Genomic DNA, 27,068 nt, shown 5'->3' with positions numbered 1-27,068 from the left:
AAGAAAATAAATGTCCCTCCTCAGATAGAGACTCATATCACTGTCTGTTCATTCACATGCTAAACATCTCTTTACACGTCTGTTTACACTGATAAAAACCTTTGTCCTCATACATAAGCTTTTCAAAGAACATTCTACTTTTGGTTTGGAACACGTAGTTGTTAAAGTTCTACTAGGAAAACAACTTGTTTTTTAAATGCTCAGTGATCCTTATTGTCCTTTCAAAGTAAATGTGTTGATCAAGCCTTTGTACTAAGGTCCTAAGTGGATCCTGGTTACATTTACTATCCTGTGAATTATAACATAGTGTTTTTGTTTGTGATCAAATCTGAGGTTGTAGTTTGCACTGAGTTGTATTTTATGTATGTAGTTGTATCCACTGTGATAGCTGAAATGTAATTTAGGAGTGTTTTGTTTATTTGACGTTATAATACTAGGTTGGGCATTGTGGAGGTTTCCTATCCCACAATGCAAAGAGCGCGGTGAGGAGACTTGATAAATCTGAGCTGGAGAGGTGCTGTGGATGGCAGGGGGAGCGGACCTGCAACAAGTTAGAAAATAAAAGCATGGATAATGCCTGAATTCCGGCGATATGACTTTCAAAGTCAAAGCTTCACTTTCGTCACATTAGACAATGCAATGAAGTTGGGCGCGTCCAATATCTCATACGTAATGAATAAATACGTATGAGACCTTGTGCAATTAACTTGTGTCAGTGCATCTTACTCGAGTACATGTCTTAACAAATAATATGCACATCTGTAGTGAAAGGTGTAAACTCTGCACATATTCTCTGCGTGTTTATCTAACTTTATTTTCTATTTTCTCGCCAACAGGCATTTCCAGATAAATTGTATTGTATTTATATAAATTGCATGTAGGCCCATAGTGTGTCTTTTATATGTCTTTAAAGGAAACACACAACTTTGAATTTGAATCACATTGTATCTTTGAGTAAAAGTAAGACGTAAATAAAGCATAAAAGACACGTTCTTACGTGGAATAAGTAACAGAATAGATGTATATTTGCCCTCTTTTTTTGTTAGAACGATGCTTACTGAACGATGCTTAGCTGTTAACATTTTTAATCTCAACAACAACAACCATCCGGCCCACATGAGCACTCTCTGGGCATGTCAGGGCTAAACATGTCCTGGGTCCTGTCCACGGAGCAGAAATAACTAATCATCTGGATTATATGATTAACCAGCTCTGTATGCAGCCAAGCTCTGCTTCTTAGAATCAAACAATTTACAGATTGCTGGGTGTTTCTGGTGTTGGCGTTTATTGTGTAACCAGAGACCGGATGCTGTGTGTGTCCCTGCCTGTGTGTTGCCGCTGGTCCGGAGGATGCTCTCGCTCTCAGATTTAAGGGGGGGAGGTCTGGAGCAGCTTGACTCTCGTTGTCTCACAGCGTTTCTCTCTCCGACAGGAATGTCCTCGGTACTTTCTAGGGCTCACCGCAGAGCCGTTCTGTCCGTAGGAATACAACACGGCTGGTTCTCTGTGTTAGAGCGAGTTGGAGGAGTCTGACTTCTCAGTTTGCGGAGGTGAGGACACTTTGGTTTCATCGTGAGCGGAACGTGTTGGGGATAAAGGGGCTGAAGCACTGGCTGCTCTCCCGGAGCTGCTCCGGCTGGTCAGGTCTGCTCGGGGGGGATAAAGAAGCTTCTGGAGAAAACAGTCCCCCAATGTTTCAAAGTTTTTTTAAAAAAATTAACTGTAAGTAACTAAGTTTTTCCCGCTCTGTTGATTATCCGCTTGGTTTTGGACGCAGTGGGGGGGGGACGCACATTCTTTTCCTCTGCCGCTCAAGTTTGGTGAAAAATATTCGCAAACTTATTAGCTAAACGCTGATAGCTGGAAATACGTTTGTTCCGCACGTTTTAAATGTGGATGTACTGTTTTCTGGAAGTGTTCCTGCGTCCTGTCTGAGCCCAGCAGTCTGTTTCACAGCCCCCGGTCTGTGAGGTGAGTTCTTCTCGTTTTTACTCCTTGTCCTTTGATTTTCCTTTAATGTTTGCCCACGCCGAGGTTAGCTCATGTGCCGCGATGATTTTATTGAGAAACATCTTGTCCCGGGGAGAAAATGAAAAACGTGGCTTTTAAATGGACACGCATCTTCTGGTTCACAATCGACCACCCCTTCTTGCTTATATAAATATTTGCTGTGCTCTGGAATTTGGAAAAAACTAATGTTTACATGAGTATTTTGTTTTCTCGTGGCCATGTTTCATGCGTGCGCTCTCTCAGCTTGACAATGAGAGGGTAAGGTGAAAGGCCTACATGTTGCCTGTAGTCCTGTTAAAACTGCCTACATGTTCCATCTAAAGTCGTAACTTTAATTCAGATCGTATATCTGAGCTGGATCAATAGTTCTCACACCAGGGCTAAAACCTCCAAAGCTGCACATTGTGGACGTTATTCCTTTTTCTACCAAGGATCTTGGCCTCATGGATCCACTCCACGTCTTTCCACACTCTTTTGATATAAGTTGGCAGGAGTGTAACCATTTGTGTTGTAAGTCTGCAGCTTGATCCAAGTCCTTGTCTTGTGCATATGTCACAAAACTATCAAACGTGATCAATAAAGGTCTAAAATTCAATTAACATTGTTGCTTATTCTGAAATGTGGTGCAGCAAGTCCCTTATTTTGAATCCTCAGAGCACAGCTATCATTACATCTGTGCTGAAGTCTGAGGTCTTGAGCATTCAGACCATATGTTTTTTTAAATATATAAAGCTCCAAATGTCATGTCATTAGAGGGAGAGGGTAAAGAAGATGGATGGTTTAGAGAAGAACTTGTGATGTCCACAGGGACATCACAAGTTTTTTTTCCTGAACCATATAATGGGAAGTGAGGAATACTCCTGCCCTTTAATTTACTAGACTGCTCCCCTGGCACAGGATTGACACTAGAGCTGTATAATTCTGTTTATTACAGTTTAATCAATCAGAAAAAAGTGTTTTTGTGAGTGTAAATGTAAGTAAACGGGAGTCACTCATGGTTCATAAATATTGTTTACTAGAAGTTGAGGTGCGTTTTTTGAAATTTGATTTGCTGCGTGTCGGATAATTAACAAAATATATTAAGATACACCACACTTCCTGTGTACGTTCATAACAACTCCAGATTCAGATCAGTTTTCTTTCTTGATTTAACATTCAGATTGAAAACACACACATACTGAACAGAGCTGAACTTACTGAAAATCGCCCTGGATCCGAGTGTCAACCAAATGGCACAGTGTCAAATGGCTTGACATTAATTGTCTTTACATTTGAGTGTAATCTCACGACACCTGATCTCCATCCGTGGCACGCTGCTGGCGAACCACTGATTCAGATTGTGAGGCTGCAAGGAGAGAGAAAAAGGTGTGTTTTTGTGAAAACATTAGCCTTGGGGGATAAGGTCTGATGCTCTTATCTCCGCTGAACTGCAGCCGTGTGCAGACGGGCCTGTTGCTGGCTGTGAGTTCAGACTTTAGCTGGGAAGGGGGCTACAGAATTCGGGAGCTGAGGAATTTTATGCATGGATGGTGGTGAACAGTAATTACGGTGCAGGTCATGTTATGGGTTAGGCTTGTAACCTTTGTCTTTGTATAATGAGAAAAGCTAAATGTGTCTTGCATCTTCTAATCAGTTTAGTTTAACCCCATTTATTTGCCAGATTTTCAGAGAAATGTTTTCTTCTCTGAACGGCAGAGAGGACTTTACCAATGTGATTTTTGTACATATTTTCTTACCCAACAAATTAGCTGAAACAGTTTCTTTTTAGCCAGAATGTTTGTTTTTGAAGTTGAAACTGTTATTAGGGTTATTTCTTAGTTCTTTCTTAACACATTGGAAATAAAATTGAGACACCCCTTTCCTTTTCTTAGTATTTGTAACAAAAAATATGTGTAATAATACCAGAAAAGGTATGGAAGGTGAGAAAAACTAACGTTAAAGTTATGAGCTGGTGTCGGTCTTGGTCTCATTTGAGGCTTTAGACTTGCTTCTCGGTCCCAAGATACTTACATTACATTGGAAGTGAATAAATGTACACTTTTTTTCCCACCTACCTTGACCAATCAATTAATTGTAGCTGTTGTGTTTCCTCAATGTGTCTTGGGTTCATTCACTCATGTATTTACAGCTGTCCACTTATTGTTAATGCCAGCTATGAACTGGGCCCATCTTCATTCATGCCATTACTGTAACTCAGAAAGTGTGCTCTGTTACTTTGCTAGTTAAAAAAACAAAGTCAATATAATGCTTCACCTGCTATTGTGTATAAAAAAAATTCACATAATAAAATAGACTACTTGCCAAGGATCCTTCAGTTTTACTTCTTGCACCCTGCAAAAAATACCCATTTTACTATTGATTAAGACATTTTAAAATATCAGTAAATACAAGTAACAGTACATTTTGATCAGTCAACATTGATATCTATAAAATAAATTGTATATGCCCATAATAATGATGATCATAGATTTTCCTTTTAATAATCGAGAGTAAGTTGGTGAGATACAAAGTGGGATATTTTAAAGTTAAAAAAAACCAACATGTAATGGTCACACACTTTCTAAGTTAATACAATTTCATCTTGTCTTATTTCTTGATCTTTTCATACAAACCGGTACATATGCAATAATCTAACGTCAGCCAATATATTGGCCTACTCATTTATCGTTTCAGCTTCAATAATAACAATCACTAAAATATGGGTCAAACATACACACAAACGGATAATGTTTTATGATTTATTACCATAACTTCTTCTAAAGTGAATGAACAGTGCTGTCGAGTAGTAGCTGCCTGTTATTATGTGGGTTACTCTGTTCAGACTTAACAAGTTCGAGTTAATCTTGCTGTGTGTATGTGGATAGTAAGACAAAGTGCAAGTATGTTTTTGTATGACAAAGCGTTGTGTCATACGTTAAAGAAGCAACTTCCTCCGGTTTCAATTATTGATGGCTGTTGTAGAGATGGGGAACTCTGTCGGCTGCTCTTTGCTGTTCCTTCTGTCTGGCAGCAGGCAAACTTTTCTTGGAGCCCTCCCAAACACTGACTCACTGCATACAAAGCTGCAATGACCAAGCTTCTTTATCCCCCTCGGACCCCCCTGACCCAGCTCAGCTGCTAGAACACTAGACCATTCTTGGAAAGAGAAATTGAATTGGTTTTGAGCAGAACACAATGATGGTTTCAGTGATGATCGCTCACACAAGTGATTACCTCCTAAAAGAAAACACAGCTGCATCTGAACATGGTGTTGTGTGAAAACGTAAGCCATGTTGGGGTTGCTTTGACTCACATGTGACTCTTGTTGTGGTAGTCTAGCAGAATGGACTTGGATTGATATCTTGGATTCATTCTTGGTAACGTAGATTTCTTCTTTTCGGAATTCCCAGGTCTTAATCAAGATGAGTGAAGAAACCCTAATAACAGCATTTGTTTGACACTTCTTGGCAGCTCATGGGAGCAAATGGTTGCAGGGGGGGGTCATTTTAGGCTTAGGGACCAAAACCAACTGTTAGGTGATAGATCTCTCAGTGTGGAAATGATGGGGTCTAGCGGTCTCTCGGTCTCTCTCTACAAGGGTGTCATGTGGCAGGCTGTAGTTTTTTTGGCCTTAAACAAATTCCTCAAGGGGGGTTATGGGGGTTAGGGGCAAGTGTTAATCTCTGTGGCCAGATGCAGAGGTGATGATGCGAGCAGATGTGCAAGTGAGGGTCACCCACTGCTCTCTGCACCGTTTCGGAGGGTACTGTACACCCTTCAACTCCAAAATAAAAATAAAGAAACTTTAAATGGCAGCGTGTGAGTGTGGTGACTGTCTTTTATGTGCTCAAACTTTGATGGCGACTTTGAAGTTTTGAAAATGTAATGTTTCATTCCAAAGAACTGAGCATGGCGCTCTTTATTTTCTTTGAGATATCAGAGTGAGGCTGGTGCTCAGGGGCTTCTTATCAGTGGTTTTGTACAAGCAGCCCTAAATCCTGAAGTTCCTACCTTGAACAGAATATCCTCTTCTTTTTAGACGAGGAAGGAATTTCCATGTCACGTAACACATCAGTTCAAAATTAGCGTACAGAGAATATATTCCACTGAGCAGCACATAGAAGGTTTTAATTGGCCCCGTTTCTGTCTCATATCAGTTTATTTTCCTCCAGCAGCTTCCTCTTTAACTTATTGCGTATCGTTTTTCTGACTGAAAACCACCTCATGAAGACATGAGGCTTTTTCACGTGGTCATGCAATTGTTTGTTTTTATTTATTTATTCATTCATTTTCTGTTTTGTTTGTTTTTCAGCTGAGCACTGCGAATGACCCACTGCTGATGCCCCAAAGGTCTGAATGGAGTTCCAGTCGCAGAGAAGCCAAAAGTTGTAGCTCCCTCAGCAGGATGCTGATGAGGCAAAGTTTACTTCTGTTTCTGGCTTTATTTGCCCAAATTGTAAGGACCCAGGGTCGACCAGCCAACACTGATGAAGGTAAGTTGGCTCTATAACTTGAAGCTACTACCACTGCGTTTGAACACTGTTTTTCTTAGTTTTGATTGTAGTATTATTAAATATGGTGTAACTCTTTGAACTAATAAACGTATTAAGTCTGTTTTATCTTGACTCTTGCCTTGAGAAACAGTCCATTGATAATCAAAGCTTTGTTCTTGGAGCAGGAATGTAACCCTAACACACTCCAGGCTTTGGTGAAGTCGCTCCTTTTGTAGCGTCACTGTTTCCACAACCAACTCCATTTGAGTCTGACGTTGTTTGAGTGAACTGGAATCTGTCGAATGTGGCACAACTCTGTTTCTGACTATTAGTTTTAAAAAAAACTTTCCCCCCTTTCCTGCCTTACTGAGCTTATTCAAATCCCTGAACTTATTAGAAATGGGTTACTGAGAAAACTAACTTTTTTACAAAACTTTGTTCAAACCTTTTTTTTTTTTTGCTCTTAACAGGGACAGAACAACTCTAAGATTTTCTGGTTTTGGCTGCTACACAAGTTCAGTTCTGAAAAGGGGAATGAGGCACTGAAATCGAATCCTTAAAAATGTGTCTCTTGGATTCAGTCCAGCGGTGTAATAGCTGCCTGGGCTTGTGGGCAGATGGGTTTGGATGTTTACACTCTGCAGTCGGAAGTGGAGAGCAGCAAAAGAATATGATAAAGCTCGGCATTATAATTAGAGTAATTAAGCAAGAGGGTCTCTCTTGAGCTGTAAGCCCTAAAATAAACTTGGTGAGGCTGTGTTTAAGCCAACAGTGGGACAGGGAGGAGAAAATGACTCCCATGTGCAGCCCAAGGGCAGCCCCACTACCTAGCAGTCCCCGCTCCTCTCCTCCTTTTGTAATGAAAAGGTATTTGTTGTCACTGAGAGAGGAGTTAACTGCCAGGGAAACTATAATTTAGCCTGTTTTTAAAAAAAAAGGAAAGAATATGCTACTTTAAGCCCCCCTATCCTCAAGGATAGTGTTTCTGAGGAGAATGTTTGTCTTCTAAGGTGAGCCATAAATTTTCACAGGGGTGGGGGAAGTCTGATGCATTTACACTCCACAGTTCTTAATCACCAAATGGCCAGGTACTATCTATGCGCCTCTGTGCTTTTCCTCCTGCTCCCCCGCTGGCTTGTGCTTGGGAATGCTACACTTTCCCCCCCCCCTACCTCCCTGCTGGGTGACGGATAGCTTCAGCTGTCGACAAACAATCACAGCAGAAGCATTTGGTTGCATTCCTCTTTGTCTTGGGTGAGGAAACAAAATAGTTATATGGAAATGGCCGTGTTTTATGCGCGCTTCATTGTTGGTCTTAGGAGGGTGTTGTTGTGTGTTGTTCACATAAGAAAAGAATATTCACTGAACAAATTCAGCTCATTGGATAATTCCAGGGGCCACATGCACAGCCATTCAAATGATTACAGCCCGTTTAACCTTTTGTTGTTGTGATCACAGATTGGAGAAACTCAACTGTTTTTTTTTTTATCAGAAACATTCAAACGATTCTGTATATTTTTGGTTGTGATAGTGAAATGTCAGGCAGATATATCCCAGTGGATTTCTGCTGTCAGTCAGAGTAGCAGAGCCACTGACCCTTTAGTGTGTGGCTCTTAAGAGTTGAAGCTGCCACAGTCCTGAGACGGACTCTTTTCAGAGGAAAAGCAGGGCCCCAGTGGAGCACAGCCTCGCTGACTCTTTGAGAACAGACTGTAAATTTAAGGGTTAACACCAGACCAATATAACATGCTGCCTGTCAGAAGTAATCTCAGCTGAAGGTTAACTACCATCATCTGTCAATTACATTATATTGTGATGGGGCAATATTATCCCTTATATTTTCATTAATAGTAGACCAAAGGTTATTTTATCTTTTAGTATGAACACTGGGCAACTGGAGGGCAACTTCAGAAGTAGAAATTAGTGAATGAATGAAAACTGACGCAGAGCAAATGGAAGAAGCAGCACAGCTTCATTCATTTAAAACATTCTTGTTTGTCCATTAAAGACATAATGTAAGTCTAAGTGTAGCTGAACTTGTTTGAATGACAGTGGAAGAGCTTTGCACTGCATAGTAATCATTGTAGCTCCCAAGTGTTAATCCATGCTGATTGCCAGCGGCTCATTTAGGAATGAAAAGGTCCTCCACTGGAGTGCTTTCAGGAGGGACACTCGCTCAGTGAATTTTTTTTTGGAGGGGGGCTTGCTAATAGGCATTGTCCTATTCTCTTGCTTCCTGCCAGTCCTGTCTTTTGTCTCTTATCAATCCCCTCTACACGTCACCCATCCTTTCACTCTGGTATGGTCAGATCAGCAAAGAAAACTTGCCATAGCCCCTTTTTCCTCTGTGTGCCACAGCAGAGCCTGAACCGGTCCGACTTCACTGCATTCAACCATCACTCCTGTGAGAGCAGGAAATCCCAGAAGTCATTCACGCGGCATATTGCTTCCTATCTTTTTCGCCAAAGTAGGTTCCATAGACTGGCGCCAACTCTTCCTTTTAGTTGATCTTGCATTTACAGACTAGTGACCTTTCCCCCCGGCCCAGGTTAAAAAGCTCTCGAAGCTTTCGTCTGAAACAACATTCTTTTCACGATTTATGTAATTAGGCTGATTATAAATGATGTCAATCAATTTTTCCAAATGGTTGGAAGAACACATGCAAGACCATTCCAGATGGATTGCTTTCTGAAAATATGGTTCTTAATCCAGTTATAGCAGCAGGAGGATTAACGGAGATGAAACCTCCTCAGCTCCAAAGGAAATGTTGGGAACTTGGCCACCAGCTCCATATAAAGAGATGAAAATAAATAAACTGAGTGAACAAAGTATTTTCTACACTGAGGGAGTCAGGCAAATTTGAGCTCTGTCTGTTTTTTAGACAGTGGCTTGGTTTGTTTGACAATATTTGTTATATTCTGCGTTAGTTCTTAAGTAGGTTGTCACAGAAGCACAAATGGCCGACAATAAAGCAACAAGCAAATTTTATGGCTTTTATGGGCGTTTTATGATGTCTGCAGCCAGATTAACAGCTGGGATGTTGACACAGTCTTATCTTTGGCATCTCCATTTAGAGGGCAGGGACAGAAACCACACATATACACACACGCACACAGACCTGGTGTTTACGGCCGTGTCCAGGTTGGATAGCTGTAGCCCATCACTAAATGCCTGTTCTGCTTTCACCCCCTTTTAGTTTTGTTTTTGAGGAGAAAGTTGATCCTACCCCCCCGGCCCCTTTTCCTTCTGGGATTAAGGGCCTGTCAGACATATGTGATCCAGGAAATACCTTTACTAGGCCCAAGTGGGGTCACCATAGCAACTGGCACTAGAACCTGCCCCTGCAGGCCCTCTCCTGCTTGCTCCTGTGCACATGCTCACTGGCTCGCTCGCCCTGCTCTCTCTTCCCCCTTTATTGTGTGGATGCCTTTGTTGTGATGGTGGGAGGGATTAGTCAGGTTTGCTAGTGTTGTCCTGAGGTTATGCTATATAGATGTGCTTCCTGTTGTGAGGACGTGCACTTGCAAACACACAGTGAGCCCCGATTGATCCCATTTTGAGGGATTGCTCACCACTATGGAATTAGATTTTCGACTTCAGGTTTTCTTGTTACAAAGAAGGATGAGTCATATGACACATTTTTCAATACTCTATTTTTGTGAATTTGTTTTGTAAAACACAAAATTACAAATACAATCTAAACAGACAGTTCACCGAACGCAGTACAATGCAGCTCATACATTATCAGCAATTACGTTTGTGTAAAGGGTTTAATTCCCGATAGTCCCAGGGGGAATAGAGGCAATCAAAGGCAACATCGACATGACCTCACACGAGGGTGGTCTCACCTCTATATCGGTCTATGAAACTGCCCTTAAACCATGTAAATAAAACGATGGGGGAGGAATTCAAAACAAATATCAAGAAATACATGAGTAATAAATACATATACAGGATAGGGAAGAAATGTACCAGAATTCCTTTCTAAGCAATATTCATGTGTCGTAACCATTTGGACACTAATGACACATTTTCTATTCCATTGCTGCAACAGGGGATTTCTTCAGAGATGCCACAGCACTAAGTCGAAGCTGAAGGGATTAGTTGAATATTTAGTTAGTCCACATAAAATAATAAAAGCAGCTATTTTGATGGTCTATTATGGATTTTGGTAAAATGGCAGAATTAATTACTTGGTAGGGAGAATAATTATTAATTAGCTTCCACAAAAGTCAGTTGACTTCATCAGAACAGTGTACAATGTGTGTTATTTTTTTTTTTTTGCGTGTGTGAACCCAGAGGCCAAATATCAAGCAGGTTGTCCAGTGTCGATCTTCACCTTTTTGTAATGAGAAAAACAACACCACAGTGATGGACAGCGTGTCAGAATAACTGAGTTACCCCCTCCCCCTCTCGGACTATGTAGTCATTTTGAACAGGGGGGCTCAGGTGTCTCACTCAGTGACGTCTCCCCTCTCTTCATCCCTCTAATTGAATTTCACCTTCCTTCCCCCAAGTACCTCTTTGCCTGCCTGCCTGTCGATGGGGCCTTGACTAATTTGGGATGCGATTTAATTTTTGGGAGAGGTTAAGCAGGCGTTGTGCCGAATAGGAAATCAGGAAAGCTCTTATCTGCTGTCTTCTGGACGCTGTTTCATGATTGAAGTAGTTTGTGATGTGTTTTATCGTAAAGATACAGCCCTTGTTTATGTGAGAGCACTTTGAACATTGTAGACTCTCTGTATCCCGTCAGCTACTGTTTATTCAACCAGAGATAAGATGCATTTTATTTGACTGGGAATGTATCCTATTGTGAATACCTTGTAGTATGTATTATAATTTGTTCCCATGATGTTGTTTTGTGTTCATGGGGGCTTGTTATTGTGTATTATATTTGCTTAGATTTGGTGTTAAAAAGCCGACTGAGCTGACTAAGCAGAACCATTTGCTATGTTTCCTTTGCAGTCTTTTTGGAAACACAAGCAGAGCTGTTCACGCTCTACCTTGGTGAGCGTCTAGATCTTAGTTGCTCAGCCAAGGAGCAACTCCATGCTGTCAACTGGACCAAAGACCACATGGTTGTAGCCGATGGAGAACACACACACCTCCGCAACGGCCAGCTGGAAATCAAGGCGGTGGAGCTGACGGACTCTGGTCTGTACGCATGCACCACCTTTGGCAACATCAGCCTCTACTTCAACGTCACAGGTAAAGGGCAGATAAAATGGGACTTTTACATTTTGTCACAGAATAATCACATTTCTGTCTTGATGTATACATGCATATACAAGCATCATTTTACCATCACAAATTAATATTGAGCAGTAAAAGCATTGAAAATATGTATTTAGGTTTTCTCACCTAAACACAGAGAAATATTGATGCTTTGATCAGTTTGAATTTTACTTTTTAATGTAATGTTAAAAATGTTTGTCAATGTTTTGTATCTTTGTCTTTAACATCACATGGTCTCTATGACCAGACAATTAACTTTTCACTATTATTTTCACGCTATGACGTTTTGATCACATTTGCGTGATCTGCAACCACAAAGAGTTGACGTTGATTTGAAAAAGGTGTGAATCGCCTCCACTAGTCGAAGTCTGTGCATATCACTTAATGTACACACTGTACATACTGACCCTTCTCTTTTTATGTCTTTAAAAAGGATTTACTAATCACAAAATACTGCATGGATCAGTATAAATGTAAATGATTAATAAATGTCTTTGACCTCACAATTGTTTTCTGTTTCACTAGTTGATATGGCATCATCTGAGGATGATGATGAAGAAGAGGAATCTTCATCAGAGGAGTCCAAACTGTTGGGCAGTCAGAAACTGCTGCGTAAGTGTGCTGATCTCTCACATTACTAATGCTTGCCCATGCTACTGTAACAAACGGTCGTTACTCGTTCGCCCCAAAGTCACAGGTTATGACTAAGTGTCGTGGATGGTCAGTGATTTGAGCGCTTTATGATTCAATTATGGGTGTGGGTGTGTGTATCACATTTGGGTGAATGATTTCACTGTGAATCAGAGGGTTTTCACTACCCCAGTGACAGCTTTTATCCGAAGAACGTCCCTGTGGTGACTAACCGTGGTTAACCTTAGATATCTTCCAATTTGTCCAAAGAGCAATTAAGACACTCAGGCTTAATCATCCTGCTGCTACTGTCCGCTCTGCCCACAAAGAAGTGTTGGCGAGCATTCCAATGTCCAGTCTGCGCCGACTCCCAGAGTTCCATCGCCCCCTGAAATTTACACAGCATGATATCACTCAACTGTGGCAATTTTGAAGCCACAGCATCAAAAAGAAAAGGATTATTATTTTGAGAAACAACACACTGTTTTGTGAACATACATGTGTGTTCTATGTGTAAAATACACCACTTTTTTTCATCTATTTCAAAGCCATAATTGTACTGGTCACTCGTGTTCTGTTTTTTCCAGTTTAATTTTTTTTTTCTTCTTCATTTGAATAAGTTAAAGACTTTACACAAGTCACCAAGGAGCGGACCACACCAAAACCATAAAAAAACAAATAAAACGATACGTATATTAGTACAACCTTATCAACACGCCCAACAACCTAATTGGGTAACAAAATAATTGCATAATGGTATTTTATGGTCACGTTTCATTCCAGCCCTCAGCCTCGCTACATTTTCACCATCTATCCTGATATTCATCAAGTTAATTTCTTTTTGCACCATATCCTTCCAAAATGAAGTGACATTTATCAAACAAAATTGATACATTTTCAAAACTCCACATAATCGGCTATAAAGAAAATATTTTTCCTAACTGTACTATCAAGTTAATAGTGTAACTCTGTTGATGTGATGGCCTGTTATTTTTCATCTATTTCAAAGCCAGAATTGTCAATCATTTTTTCCCATATTATACTTTAGCAATGGCTCCACAATGGGCTCATCCAGAAAAAATGGAGAAAAAGCTTCACGCTGTCCCAGCTAGTAAGACGGTGAAGTTTCGGTGCCAGGCCAGCGGCAACCCTACTCCTACTCTGAAATGGTACAAGAACGGAAGAGAGTTCAAGAGAGACCATCGCATCGGAGGCTTCAAGGTTAGTAATTATATTTTGTCGCAAATGTGTTCCCTCCTTTTTCTTCTAAGCGATGCTACACCCTCTTAAGCATTTCTTATTGAATCACTCTGAACTCATTACCTGCAAGTGAAGATGTGTCCGTGATCTCATCTCACATTATATCACTACACAGTCTTCCCTGGAGTAAGAAACGCTCTCTGCAAATGAAAAGCAGAAGCAAGTTTCATATTTAACCTGAGAAACAATGCAAGACGAAACACGACGCCACAAAACGGAATAATACCTCCAGGTGGGCAATCCTAGCCGCGCGCTTGGCTGAAAGATAGCTTTGGCTGTCCTCATTCTGCGTGTCAGTGCATCGGCTTTCTTGTAATTACATCCGCGCAGCAGTAAATTTGCCATGATACTTAGTGTATCGGTTATAAATCATGTGCATGATTACTCTTTTTGTCTGCATCTTTCCATTTCCAGGCTGGCAGTGTTTCCGATGTGACGTTAACTGCTGACAAAGTGCGAGGTTATAATGGTTGATAAGACAGTTTACACCAGTCTCTAGATTTACTCAGAAAAGGTGTGGCAGAGATGGGTGTGGACTCGATCTATTGTATCACCCTCGTTAACTGTAAATGATACCATGAGCCCTGAGAGACCAACAATTAATCAGTTTTTTAACATAATTTCCTCTCGTGCACAAGAAGGTTATGAGGGCCAGTCATTGTATCAATCCACAACCTTATCATCCCAACACATAATTTGGTCATTATGTATTAGGAGGCTGTAGATGATTTATGTACCTTAGTTGAGACTTGTCTATGAATGGCTGTATTCACTGGCAGTTGCGCCACAGGTGTGGGATGCATGTGCACGTTCACAGAGACTAGGAAACAACCGTCTTCCTTTCCCCGGCATCTGCTCTTCCCGTCAATGTGTAGGCCAGTCCAGCCTTGTCTTGTGCTTCCCCAGCCCCGTCTCCCTCCCCAGCTGGGACACATTTAGGAGTTTCCTCTCAGCTGCCTGCCTCCCTTCCCTCCCCGAGCCCCCCACCACCACCACCCGGCCAGGCAGCACACTTAACCATCTGGCTGCTGTTTTTTTCAGTCAAGGTGCAAAGGTCTGCATCAGTGGCCAGGGACGTCTGTCATCCCTCCCACACTCTTGCTTTTATGGCCGGGCTTCTATTGTTCATATCGTCTGCATGGAGACGTGCAGGAGGGTGGGGAGTAATGTGGACCACATGTATATGAAGCCAAGCACAACACATCTGGCAGCCGGCAGCTGGACTCCCTCATCATGTTTTTGAGTAAATGAGGCAAACTGTATGGCTCGGTCTCTGTATATGCATGTTTGATGTTGCCATTGCCTCAGAGGTTGGTTGGTTGGTTAATCACACACTGCTGGTCTTGGCAGATTTATGGAAGAAAAATTATAATGTGTCTCGGGGAAAAAAAGAGCCAGACATCAGTTGGCGCTAATAAGACATGTTGGGGCACATGTATATTAAACATCTACCCGTTTTCCCTTTGGTCTTTGTTAGTAGGGACAAAGATCCACTGTTAAAAACATTGGGTGGTGTCACAGGAAGAGGGAGTGGTGTGTTATTTTGTTATTATCACATCACACATCATTGAACTGAGCTGTTGCTTTTAAGATAAAAAAAAAAAAATTCGCTGCACTTCATAACGGGATCACGGGTGCAGAAAAAAAGCTTCTCAGTTTTGCTTTGCTCATTCTTAGCATTTCAGTTATGGACAGGAAGTAAAACGAGCTGCACAGACAGATTAGGTGTTTTGGTGAAGAAATCCACAGCCACCAACAAATCATCTGTTCATGCAGCTGCAGTTTGTACAATTACCAGTTTGATAAAGTCCCTCAGCCTGACAAATCCAACTATAATTACCTATTTAAAATATGAATTGCACTATGATCACTGAGTTCTGTGTGATTTTTGGTTATTAGGTGCTGTTCTAGACGTCAGCCACTGAAACCTTTGTCGTTTCCTCCAAATGTTTAGGTCCGTGACCACGTGTGGACCATCATCATGGAGTCTGTAGTTCCCTCTGACAAGGGAAACTATACCTGTGTGGTGGAAAACGACTATGGCAGCATCAATCACACCTACCAGCTTGATGTAGTCGGTGAGTATTAACTGATATGTTTTATAATTTGCCAGTCAAATATTGATTATGGTTCAATCACCTGATTTCATGACAGCTGTCTTGCACCAGTATACCTTCCTAACCAATCAAATGTGACAGTTTTTTTTGCTCTCATGTTAGGTGAACTTTCTTTTTATCAGCCATTTGATAAATGAATCCTGTATTGTGGCTTTATAATGGGGTTATGCTGAGGAGAGAGGTGATTACTCCTCAAGGAGCTGACCCGTGACTCAGTCTAACACCACTGGTCTTAGAAATCGCGATCCCACTTCCTCTGTCACCGTTCTCCCCTGAGCTCTGCCATGACCTCAGAAGTCGAGAACCTGATGAACTGTGAGGTCGCAGCAGTGACAGGAGAGTTTTTGTCACAAGTGCTTACAAAGGTCCCCTGGGACTGACTGAGTTGAAACTCTTGGCTCATAAGTTTACATTGGAGAGTTATCAGTCATCACCAAGGAGACACAAGAACATTTCTTTTCTCAGTAACGGCTCCAAATGAGACACTTACCTTACTCGACAATTTATTGTGACTTAATCATTACATAAGCAGCACATAGCTGAAGTAGAAGCTACTTTTAAGTCTCTACATTTAAAATATGAGAAATTCTAATCTGTAACATGTTAAATTGTCAGAACAAATTATACAGCCCTCTTTTATTTACCATCAGCTCTGGTAATTTCCAGTAAAAGCCTTGACGTGACAGAGGTTTTATTTGTTGTATTTGTTTTATTTTTGAAAATAGGTCAGCTGTGTGTACATATGACACATTGTATGTGTTTGTTATTAATATTACACGTTGGCTTCTCTACACCAAACTAACACGTGTGCACCTTTTTTGTTTGTGTTGCAGAGCGGTCTCCTCACAGGCCGATCCTGCAGGCTGGTCTACCAGCTAATCGTACCGTAGCAGTGGGCAGCGACGTGGAGTTCGAGTGCAAGGTGTTCAGTGACCCGCAGCCTCACATCCAGTGGCTGAAGCACATCGAGCTGAACGGCAGCCGCGTTGGTCCTGATGGTTTACCGTATGTCCGCGTCCTCAAGGTAGGAGCTCACTCTGACCGGTCCCACGCCCAACGTCTGCATGTGTTTCTACAAAAGTAACAACTTCGGATTTAAACGTTATCATAACCAATGCTGTAAATGACTCAGTAATGTGCACACTTCTGCGAAGGCCAAAAATATGATTTGGAGGGAATTTTTATACACAGATTTCCACATTATTTCCTGAGGAATTGGTAGAAATTTCTCCCAATAACCCCACACAAATGTAATGGGTTCTTCTATGCCTCGTCCCTCCACCAAGTTGGGCACACCGTTCAATTCAGTACTTTTTGCACAACAGTATTTGATCATTTGTAATAAACGTTAGGGTAACTGAAATAACCTACACAAACCAAAGATATTGTGTCTAGAGCCCGGCCGATTTATCAGTCGGCAGATATGAGCCTTTCAGACATATCAGTGTCCATGTTTGCTGATAGATGCACTATGTAGAAAAGATATGCATTCATGTTAAGCTATCATTAACATTTTATTTGTATGTCTTCCAGTATATCAGTTTAAAAAAACAAACAATGTTTTTACTCTCTAATATCGACATCAGGCTCCAAACAGCCATATCGGTCAGGTTCTTATTGTGTCTGCTTCCTTTTGTCTTTGCTGCACATGACTTGTTTGTATTTCCAGCATTCTGGGGTCAATAGCTCGGACGCTCAGGTGCTGACCCTCTACAATGTGACTGAGGAGGAGAGCGGAGAATATATATGTAAAGTGTCCAATTATATAGGAGAGGCCAATCAGTCGGCCTGGCTGATTGTCACCAGATATGAGCCCACAGGTAACCACCACCACCACCACCAGGCAGCAGCACAGGGATGACACAGTGGAGGCACTACTGGGACCACCTGGAAAAAAAACTAGGGCCATATAACTCGAGACAACCTCAGCTGTTTCTCTCCTCCCTCCCTTCGTTTCTCCCTCCCTCTCTCCTGCCTCAGTGCTCCTGACTGTAAATGACGCTATGGAAAATTCCCAGCAGAACAGTTGAAAGTGTTCGCTCTCAGGTTTATGTTGGACCCGCTCTCATTCCTGCCCCATGCCTGTGCCCTCCTAATAAGGGCCTCTCTTGCCATCCTCTTCTATTACTCTCGCTCCCTTGCCCTTCAAAGTCGTCAGTGTGCGGCTCACAGACTCTCTCTCTCTCCTTTTTGTTTTTTCCAGCTGTCCTCCTCTACTTACCTATGTTTCACAGACCTCCTGTTGTTTGTCTGATGCTCACATAGTTGGCAAAAGTGTGAGTGAGAGTTTTGAGTGTGGCCTGTTCTGCTGCAGAGTTTTCCATGTTGCCCATCTCTTGCATGTAGAGATGAGACTGAGGTATTTGATGTGGTGATGGGGTGGACCAATGTGACTTAACCTAACCAGCTCCTCCACTAACGGATACTGGAGGGCTCTTCCTGACAGAGTCCTCTCCTGGGGGCTCTCTGTGGTACCTTCTTGGCAGATGGTTTTGGATCGTGGAGGAGAACGCTCCTCTGTCACCCTTTTCTCTCTTTCAGAATCCTTTACTCATGGTTCTCTTTCCCTCTTGGGCCTCTTGTTGGGTCTGCTTCCTTTGTTATTTTCTAGACCGCTGGCCTTAACACCACGGACAAGGAAATGGAAGTCCTCCAACTGAGAAATGTGTCTTTTGATGACGCTGGGGAGTATACCTGCTTGGCGGGCAATTCTATCGGGTTCTCTCATCACTCTGCATGGTTGACCGTTTTTGAAGGTATCAGTAGTTCTGTCTCTTTTCTATATTTTCTACCATTTCCTTTTCCAACTCCAGCCTGGCTGTCCCTCTTCACATTTTCCAGAATGAGGTCTTTTCTGACTTTATTTCTGTAAAGAAATTGTGAACGGAAGCCAGGGCAAGTTATAATTACTAAACCCTCCCCTCTCCCTGTGCTCAGCATGGCTCCTGCTCCATCTCTCCAGATGGATGTGCACTAGGCCATGCTCTGCTGTTTCTTAAATGAAATCTCAGAATGCCAAACAACCCATTAGGCGTCTTCCTACCTGGTTAATCAATAAAAATAAATCAACATATAAAAACGAGCATTATTTTTAAAAACAAGCTCATATAGATGTGTACTTAATTGTTTAAGCCAAGTAGATTATCAGGAGGTAGAGCGGGTCGTCCACCAATTGGACGCCGGTGGTTCGATCCCAGGCTCCTCCAGTCTGCGTTTCAGTGGGCAAGACACTGAACTGTGTGTGAAGTGCTATGTAAAAGTGTTGTTTGGCAGCTCTGATCAGATTTCACTTTGAACTTTCTCCACTATTCTGCTCTATAATTGGTGTTTGCATTTGATTCGGTGTGAAGCTGATTTCCTTTGACAAGCGCTACAAATGACATGTATTACTGATGTCATTTCCTGCTGTGAGCACAGTGGCTGGCTTTGATAATTGGCTCGCTGTAGTGGATGTCTCTCATTCCTGAAGGTTGGAATGGGCATTTGTCCAATTATCATGCTGCTTGTCAGTCAGCCTCCTCGCACAAGTGCAGCTCACTTGTGTTGCTGGTGTTGGTTTGGGGTGGAACGGCACACTTCAGTAAGTTCGGGGACCCTTGGTTTGGGATGAATTGTTCTACTTGTAGTTGCTTTCAACACAATAAGTTGCGTGGTATAATATCCCACTAACATAAGACAACAATATTCCAGCGATTTTATTATGTAATATTTATAAATAAATAAATGTGGATCTAAAAAATGCAAAACCAAGGAATAATTTCAGGCTCTGTAAAATCAAAGTTAGTTAGAATAACTCCAGAATTTATATCTACTACTGAACAAAGGTTTGTGTTTCATAAATAAAAATGTGCATTGAAAGTGTTTATAACAATGCACCGGAATGACAGCAGTTTACAGCAGGAATTAAAAGGTATTGTTAAACATTATACTAGATGTGATTTTAAAAATGTATAAATATAAAGTACAATTAACTAAAACATAGTGAAACAAATAGTAACTAAGTCCATCGGTAGATTTATGTAAAAACAGATTCATCGTTAGTTCCTGTTCTCAAATCCACATCCCAAGCCAAGCTATGTCCCGAACTATCTATTTCACCTAAATACTGAGTCCGTTACCCCCCCAGTGTTGGTATGAATAAACGTTGGTGTTTTCATTGAATGGGAGGAAAAAAACAAGATCTGAATTGATTAGTTTATTTTTACATGTTAGCAGTTTTATGATATAATTTAACTCATAAATATGTTGTTTACATTACCAGCACCAACACACAACTCTTTTAAAAATACAATATGAAGGAAATGATAAATTAGACATATCAAACAGTGATTTGAAGTACCCATATTTTGTCAATTTACAGGTTTATTATTTTAACATGGGAGTCAACCAGAATAGATTTATTTACGGTTACAAGGGCGATGGCTCCGCCTCACCAATTAATGTCAAGCTAGCTGATTGGCAGACATGTTGCATGTTAATTGAGTGATTTTGACGCTTAATGTTAAAAAGCAAAGAATACAAACGAGGTGTTCTAGGCTCTTCAGGAGCAATGTCTTCTGTGTGACAGCTTTGCTGTGGACTTTTTACATTCACAAAAAGCGATGACGCACTATATTAAAAAAAAAAAAACGTAAAAGCATAATATGGGGACTTTAAACTACTGTATGAGCTCATGCTTTGAAGTTAGACCTACATTTAGACATGAACTGTGAGCTGGATTGTTGTAGAACATTATTTTCAGTGTTTGAAACATTGTGTGTTGATTGTTTAAAAGTCAGATCCTTTGCACACTGATACACACTTAAATTGAACCATTACTTACTAACATAAGCAAATCAGATATATATGTTTGTAATTAAACCATTTTTCTAAATCAAACACTGTTAGCTTGTGTACTGCAGAATCTGGGTTTAGTAGTGATTCAAAGAGATTAGGTCTGCATCCATCCTAATATGTTTCAGTATTATAAAGGCTTTTCTCCGTCCATACTAATACACCTGATAAGTACATTATCATTCACATACCCTGGGCTTGTGCGTATTGGTTTAAACAGGAAGCAGATTGTTAACCATGTTGCTCTGTTGAAGAAAATACAAAGAACGAGCAATGGTAATGGTGAAAAGTAAGATGAGGGATAAGAACCAATGAGCAAGTGAATGCATCCTCATTTCCAAACTAAAACTGCAAAGCAATATTTCCACACTTCTTATTGTAGGCGCTCGAAAACTGTGGATTAGTGTGGATGGAAGGAGTAAATGTTACAACAGGGATGCGTAGTAAAACTAATATGTAATAGGGGGGATGTAGCCTATGACCACTTCTCACTCAGACAACAAATGTAGAGCTAAACTGTGCACAAGGACTTCACTTCCAATAAGTGTCTGTGTCAAAGGCTCTGGTTTTTAACTGTGGCAGCTGTGTGTGTGTTGTGTGGACCAGTTTTGTATTTGTGTTTCTATGTGCGTGAAAGCATGGGTATGTTTGGTGTGTTTGTGTATGTAAAAGTGAGTTCATGCCTGACAGCTGACCCCACCCTTCCCTGCCCCCTTTCACCTTGCGTTCCCCCCCCTCACCTAGCTGTTACACACTACCCACCGGCCAGCCACACCTACCTGGAGGTGGTCATCTACTGCGTGGGTTTCTTCTTCATCGCCATCATGATTGCAATCGCCATTATCGTCAAGATTCGCACCTCCTCGAAGAAGAGTGACTTCAACAGTCAGCTGGCTGTCCACAAGCTGGCCAAAAGCATCCCTCTGCGCAGACAGGTAACAGAAAGTAGATAGGGGGTTTGGAACATTTATACCTTTTCACCTCTTTCTCCCACCTCTCAGAATTTTATGAATTCAAAGTTTACTATGTATTTGACTTGTTTAACTCCCCTACAAAATTTCACAGCGGCTAATCGTCTCATAAAACTAAAAGCGTGAGTTCATAAAGCTTTTCAGGTTGATTGTAGAGACTTGAGATCTTGTGCAGAAGGTAAGTTTCCAAGGAATGGTTAGACTCCATGGGCAGGGCACATCAGAGTGCTGTGGGTGGGCTTTACATGGTCTTATAGATATTTAGATTGCATTCATCTTCTGAACTCTGTTGACTTAATAAGCAGCTGGTGTCTGTTTCATTATGAGGGGAGTAATTTCAGTCTTCTTTACCTCAGGTGTCTGTGGACTCCAGCTCTTCCATCCACTCTGGAGTGATGCTGGTTCGCCCCTCCCGCCTCTCTTCCAGTGGATCTCCAATGCTGTCAGGGGTGTCAGAGTATGAACTGCCCCAAGACCCCCGCTGGGAGCTGTCCCGGAGCAGGTACGTGCTGGACAACAACAGCCTAGTGGCTAGAAAAGGATCTTCTGAAAGGAACAAAATAGTTATTCTGCTTGGGACAGAAGTTCAAAGATTATTTCACTCATCCTCAAAACACACATGTGGAGGTGGTTGTGCAAGGCAACTTCTACATTATGTAGTGTTAAATTAGAATGCTGCTCGGGGAGCACATGCATCTGGCTAGTCCTCTCTTGCCAATAAGAAACATTACCTTGGAAGTAGAGCATCAAAAATTGCCAATCAAAGTGCCAAACTTTATTACACACATAATACAGACTCCACTGATTGTCAACTGTTGTCTCTTGTGTTTTCTTACCCTCACAGACTTGTTCTCGGGAAGCCGCTGGGTGAAGGCTGCTTCGGTCAGGTGGTGATGGGAGAGGTGCTGGGTCTCGACAAAGAGAAGCCCAACCGGGTGTCCAAGGTTGCAGTGAAAATGTTGAAATGTAAGTTGGATCTCAGTCATGTGAGTGTGCAGTCGTTATGGATTGACGGATACTGAGAGTAATTAGATCTGGTGGATCAAGTTTTCAGAGAGGAAACGTCTTCAGTGTGTAGAATTTAATGGACGCCTTAAGTCCAGGCTCTAGGAAAACGTCTCCCACACTGATGAGCAGACACTAAGAGACCTTGGATCCCAGCCACCATGCAAATGAGGGCAGAGTAAAAATTTACGAGGACCCTTGACATCCCATATTAAAGAAGTGTTTATTCAAATGCACAAATGGAGTGAGGTTGCAGAGGAAGTAGTTGAAGTGCCTTTCCCAAGGGAGCATTCTTCAAGACAAACGGGAGCCAGACTCTGCAGGAGTGTACATCCTCTTCACTGTGATGTTTGTGAGTCCTTGTTGGAACAGCACATCAGCTAATTACTCATGATTTATTTCCCTCTTCCTGCAGCTGATGCCACAGAGAAAGACCTGTCGGACCTGATATCAGAGATGGAGATGATGAAGATCATTGGCAAGCACAAGAACATCATTAATCTGCTGGGAGCCTGTACACAGGACGGTAAGACCAGACACAGGGGGGCCTGCTGCTGACCCTACCAACACACACTTCTGACCCACAGCGCCACATTGAGCTTGAGAAAGCATGAGAAATGATTCTGATGCCAGCTTCTGATCTCATAGTTTGAATCACCCACAGCTGCCACCATTTCTCACCAGTCATCCCTGATGCAACACCTTGAAGTTCCCCTCCAGCAGCTTATTATGTTAAAACTCTCCTTTGTTCCTCGAAATCACATATGCCAAAGTTATGTCAGGAAAAATTCCCCTGATGGGCTTTAAATGGCTTAAATCTAACTCTACACTTCCCTTCCCTGTTTTGTGACTGGGATCTATCATTGTGCAAACATGGCCCCGCCCCTGCTCCCTGTCTGCTCCCCCCCCCCCCCCCCCCCCCCCCCCCCCCCCCCCCCCCCCCCCCCCCCCCCCCCCCCCCCACAGCCCCACCTCTAGCTAACAAGCTTTTTCCAGCCATTGAGCTGGACAGGATTGGTGTCTTAGGTTTGTGACATCACAAACCCTGACTGTCTGAATCAGTTTTTTTTCCCTATTCAAACTCAGCCATGTGGCGTTGACTACTTATTTGTCTTTTCATACAAAAAGCTTAAAATAGGACGATAACAAGTTTAAAAAGTAGATTTTCACTGAGGCGGTACATTAAGGAAAGCTAACCTCTAATGACCTTGTGTTGAACATTACTCTTTGGCCTTCACACTGACAAGTAATGTTTTTCGTTCCACCTTTACCAACTGTTATAACTTTGAAATGCACTTATCTGTTGAAGTATTTATTAGCTCTACCAGTGAGTACAGCTCATTTCCATTTGCTTGGCTGTAACCCCAGATCTTAAACTGTTAGCTGGACCTGTATCAAATTTTCACATTACGTCATGTCGATTTTTCACGACTTTGTGACCTTTTTTGCTTCCATCAGACATGTTTTCAGTTTTTAAAATAATATTTCATAATGAGCACATTGCTTTTACTGCATAATTGTCCTGCCAGCACCAAGTGATATTCAGATCTTTGCTGCTACTGTTACGTTTTCCTCAGTACTTGTATCAGCACTGTTCTGACATACTTCAGATGTATCAGTTTAGTCACGTGGCATTGTTTTAAAGTGATCTGTTCTAACATTGTTTTACTTGTTTCCAGGTCCTCTGTATGTGGTAGTAGAGTACGCATCCAAGGGCAACTTGAGGGAGTACTTGAGGGAACGACGCCCCCCAGGCATGGAGTACTGTTACAACCCAGACCAGGTTCCTGTGGAGAACATGTCCATCAAAGACCTGGTGTCCTGTGCTTACCAAGTGGCTCGAGGCATGGAGTATTTGGCCTCTAAGAAGGTAACCACAACATACAGCTATAGACATTCTCAGCCAGTCTGTGACTTATACACAGTCAACAAAAGCAGCAGCACCTCTCTGAAATTGTTTTGAAAAAGAGTTTGCACTCATTATTGAGAGATTATTTTTTTGTATTTGACACATGGTTTAATTGTAGTAATGTCAGTCTTTTTTTGTACAGTGCATCCACAGAGATCTTGCCGCCCGCAATGTTTTGGTAACTGAGGACAACGTGATGAAAATAGCTGACTTCGGGCTGGCAAGAGATATCCACCACATTGATTACTACAAGAAGACCACCAACGTGAGTCCTCCTGTCATTCCATTAATGTCACTTATAAATGTGCTGTGGCTGGTTGTAACATGCAGACCTCTCCCACAGGGTCGTCTACCAGTCAAGTGGATGGCTCCCGAGGCTCTGTTCGACCGAATATACACACACCAAAGTGATGTGTGAGTATTACGAGCCCTTACATTTCCAATTCAGTCTTGTTGCAACGTGAGGAAGACATTTAATGGTGTGTGGTTCTGTCTGCAGCTGGTCATTTGGGGTGCTGCTTTGGGAGATCTTCACCCTGGGAGGCTCTCCATATCCCGGCGTCCCAGTGGAAGAGCTGTTCAAGCTGCTGAAGGAAGGTCACCGTATGGACAAGCCCTCAACATGCACGCACGAGCTGTAAGGGAACATTGCACACCTACAATCCAACATGTTTCCATCACTGTTTTCTCTCTTTATCCTTTTCTCTTGAATTTCCTGTTGAAGAAAAATCAAATAACGTAAATAAGTGACCAAATTTAAATGTGCCATTTTGAAAAAGATCTTTCAGTTCACTAGGCATAACAAAGTGTGAAATGATAACTTTCAAGGCCATATCTATGATAAATTTTAACTTGAATAAAAGTTGCATATATAAACATTTAGTTCACATAAATCTGAAAAGAGATGGTATTTGAAGGAGTCATATTCTGCTTTTAATAGCACCAGACAATCTGCAAGACTAGAAAGTGAAGACAAAGCATCGTCACTGCCGTGTCTCATGCTTGCCCCCTAAACATTTTTATTTATATTACCCTTGTTCTTGTATATCAGACAAATTCCAGGTTACTTAGCAACGTAGGGCTTAACCGGACTGTTTGTGTGAAGGGAGCTACGCATGGAACATAGATGACATGGATTTGTCTGCTCCTCACATGAATTAAACTTTCTTTTTCAAAGTTTTTATTTTTTAGAAATTCAATCAAAGATAATCAAAAGCAGAAAAGGTTGACTTTGATGCTGTGAATCTCTGCAGGTACATGATGATGAGGGACTGCTGGCACGCTGTGCCCTCTCAGAGACCCACATTCAAACAGCTGGTAGAGGATCTAGATCGCTGCCTGGCCATGACGTCCAATCAGGTCGGTTTTCCTCTCCTCAAATGCAGAGATTAAGTAGAAATGTCTGTTTTTGGATTCAAAATATTGATATTCTTTTCTCCTTTTGTGCCTACAGGAGTATTTGGAGCTCTCAGTGCCTCTGGACCAATACTCCCCCAGCTACCCCGACACCCGCAGCTCCACCTGCTCCTCCGGCGAGGACTCGGTCTTCTCCCACGACGCTGGAGCCGAGGAACCGTGCCTGCCAAAGTTCCCTCCCCACTCCAACGGGGCAGCCATTAAGAAACGCTGATACCTCATCTCTCCATTTAAACATTGACATTGACATTTTCTCCGCTCCCTGCCTTGTGGGGTAGGACTCTTCCCCATATTCCCAGAGATGAAGCTAAAAAAACACTGGTGCTCTGTGAGAAAGGAGCTCTGAGTCACCTTGCAGAACTTGTTGGATCACACGGACCGAAGTGTGCAGCAGTTTTCCCAGCTCTCAGCGGTGACAGTGTTTATGGGGCACTCTGTATTAATGGGGAGTGGCAGCTTGTTGGTGTCAGAAAAAAGGAGCAGACACCCACTCTTCTCTCCACTTGGACCCTTCCGTGGTTCAGAAGAATGGAAAGGACCCACTGTGATCATATCACACTTTTGTTTGTTTTTTTCCCCTCTATGTTTTCATCAGTAGTGAAGGACTATTCTGCTTTTCAGACCAAATCCAGAGAAAACACTACCAAGGGACATAGAGCACCACCGTTCATTGCATCATTCAGTCTATTCTTGTAAATACAGTTAGAAAATTATAAATATGAATATATATTTACACTGTACTCTTATTTTTAATACCATAATTGCTTTATTTTCCTTTTGTACAAGGTGGCTTTCGTTTTGATCCATTTTTGAATGTAGTCATCAGTAGGGGCAGTTGTTACATGAGAATATCTTTAAAATTGCTGAGGATCACATGGCCAGTCATCAATGGAAAAAAAAAATGTATTGGGTTTTCTATTTTTTTTTTTTTTTTTTACTGTAAGTGCTTTTCACGACACAACCTGCAATACAGTGCAAGTCAGTGTTTGGGGTATCTCTCAATGAAAAGAGATGGATTTAATGAAAATGTTGTGTGTGAGTTTGCGACTGTGTGTGTGTGTGTGTGTGTGTGTGTGTGTGTCTGTATGCTGGGTCCATGATGAATTTTTTTTTTTTCTCAATCAACAAGTTAATTTACTTCAAGGATGGTCACAACTGTAAATATTCCTGGTTGTACACCATGCTTGTTTTAAAAAAAAAAAAAAAAAAA

The 27,068-nt window shown here is 41.8% G+C and overlaps 1 protein-coding gene across 5 annotated transcripts; it reads left to right on the top strand.

The window, feature by feature from the left end:
- Positions 1–1,358: 1,358 nt before the first annotated feature.
- On the top strand, positions 1,359–27,068 carry fgfr1a (fibroblast growth factor receptor 1a). 5 transcript variants are annotated; one of them, XM_034595443.1, is made up of 18 exons: positions 1,359–1,550; positions 6,302–6,482; positions 11,448–11,690; positions 12,243–12,329; positions 13,396–13,568; positions 15,562–15,685; positions 16,558–16,748; positions 17,394–17,544; positions 21,302–21,498; positions 21,885–22,030; positions 22,373–22,494; positions 22,949–23,059; positions 24,213–24,403; positions 24,585–24,707; positions 24,786–24,856; positions 24,942–25,079; positions 25,696–25,801; positions 25,896–27,068. In XM_034595443.1, exons 2-18 carry the CDS (start codon positions 6,329–6,331, stop codon positions 26,070–26,072), a joined length of 2,505 nt encoding a protein of 834 aa, XP_034451334.1. In that variant the 5' UTR covers positions 1,359–1,550; positions 6,302–6,328; the 3' UTR covers positions 26,073–27,068. The 5 variants fall into 5 exon arrangements, with proteins under 5 accessions (XP_034451334.1, XP_034451336.1, XP_034451333.1 ...); XM_034595445.1 differs by having other exon boundaries at positions 1,359–1,722; positions 21,302–21,492; XM_034595442.1 differs by having other exon boundaries at positions 1,359–1,722.

This window comes from Hippoglossus hippoglossus, chromosome 9 (assembly GCF_009819705.1).
Source record: "Hippoglossus hippoglossus isolate fHipHip1 chromosome 9, fHipHip1.pri, whole genome shotgun sequence".
Classification (NCBI taxonomy): Eukaryota; Metazoa; Chordata; class Actinopteri; order Pleuronectiformes; family Pleuronectidae; genus Hippoglossus; species Hippoglossus hippoglossus.
This window is presented reverse-complemented; position numbering and strand designations above follow the sequence as displayed.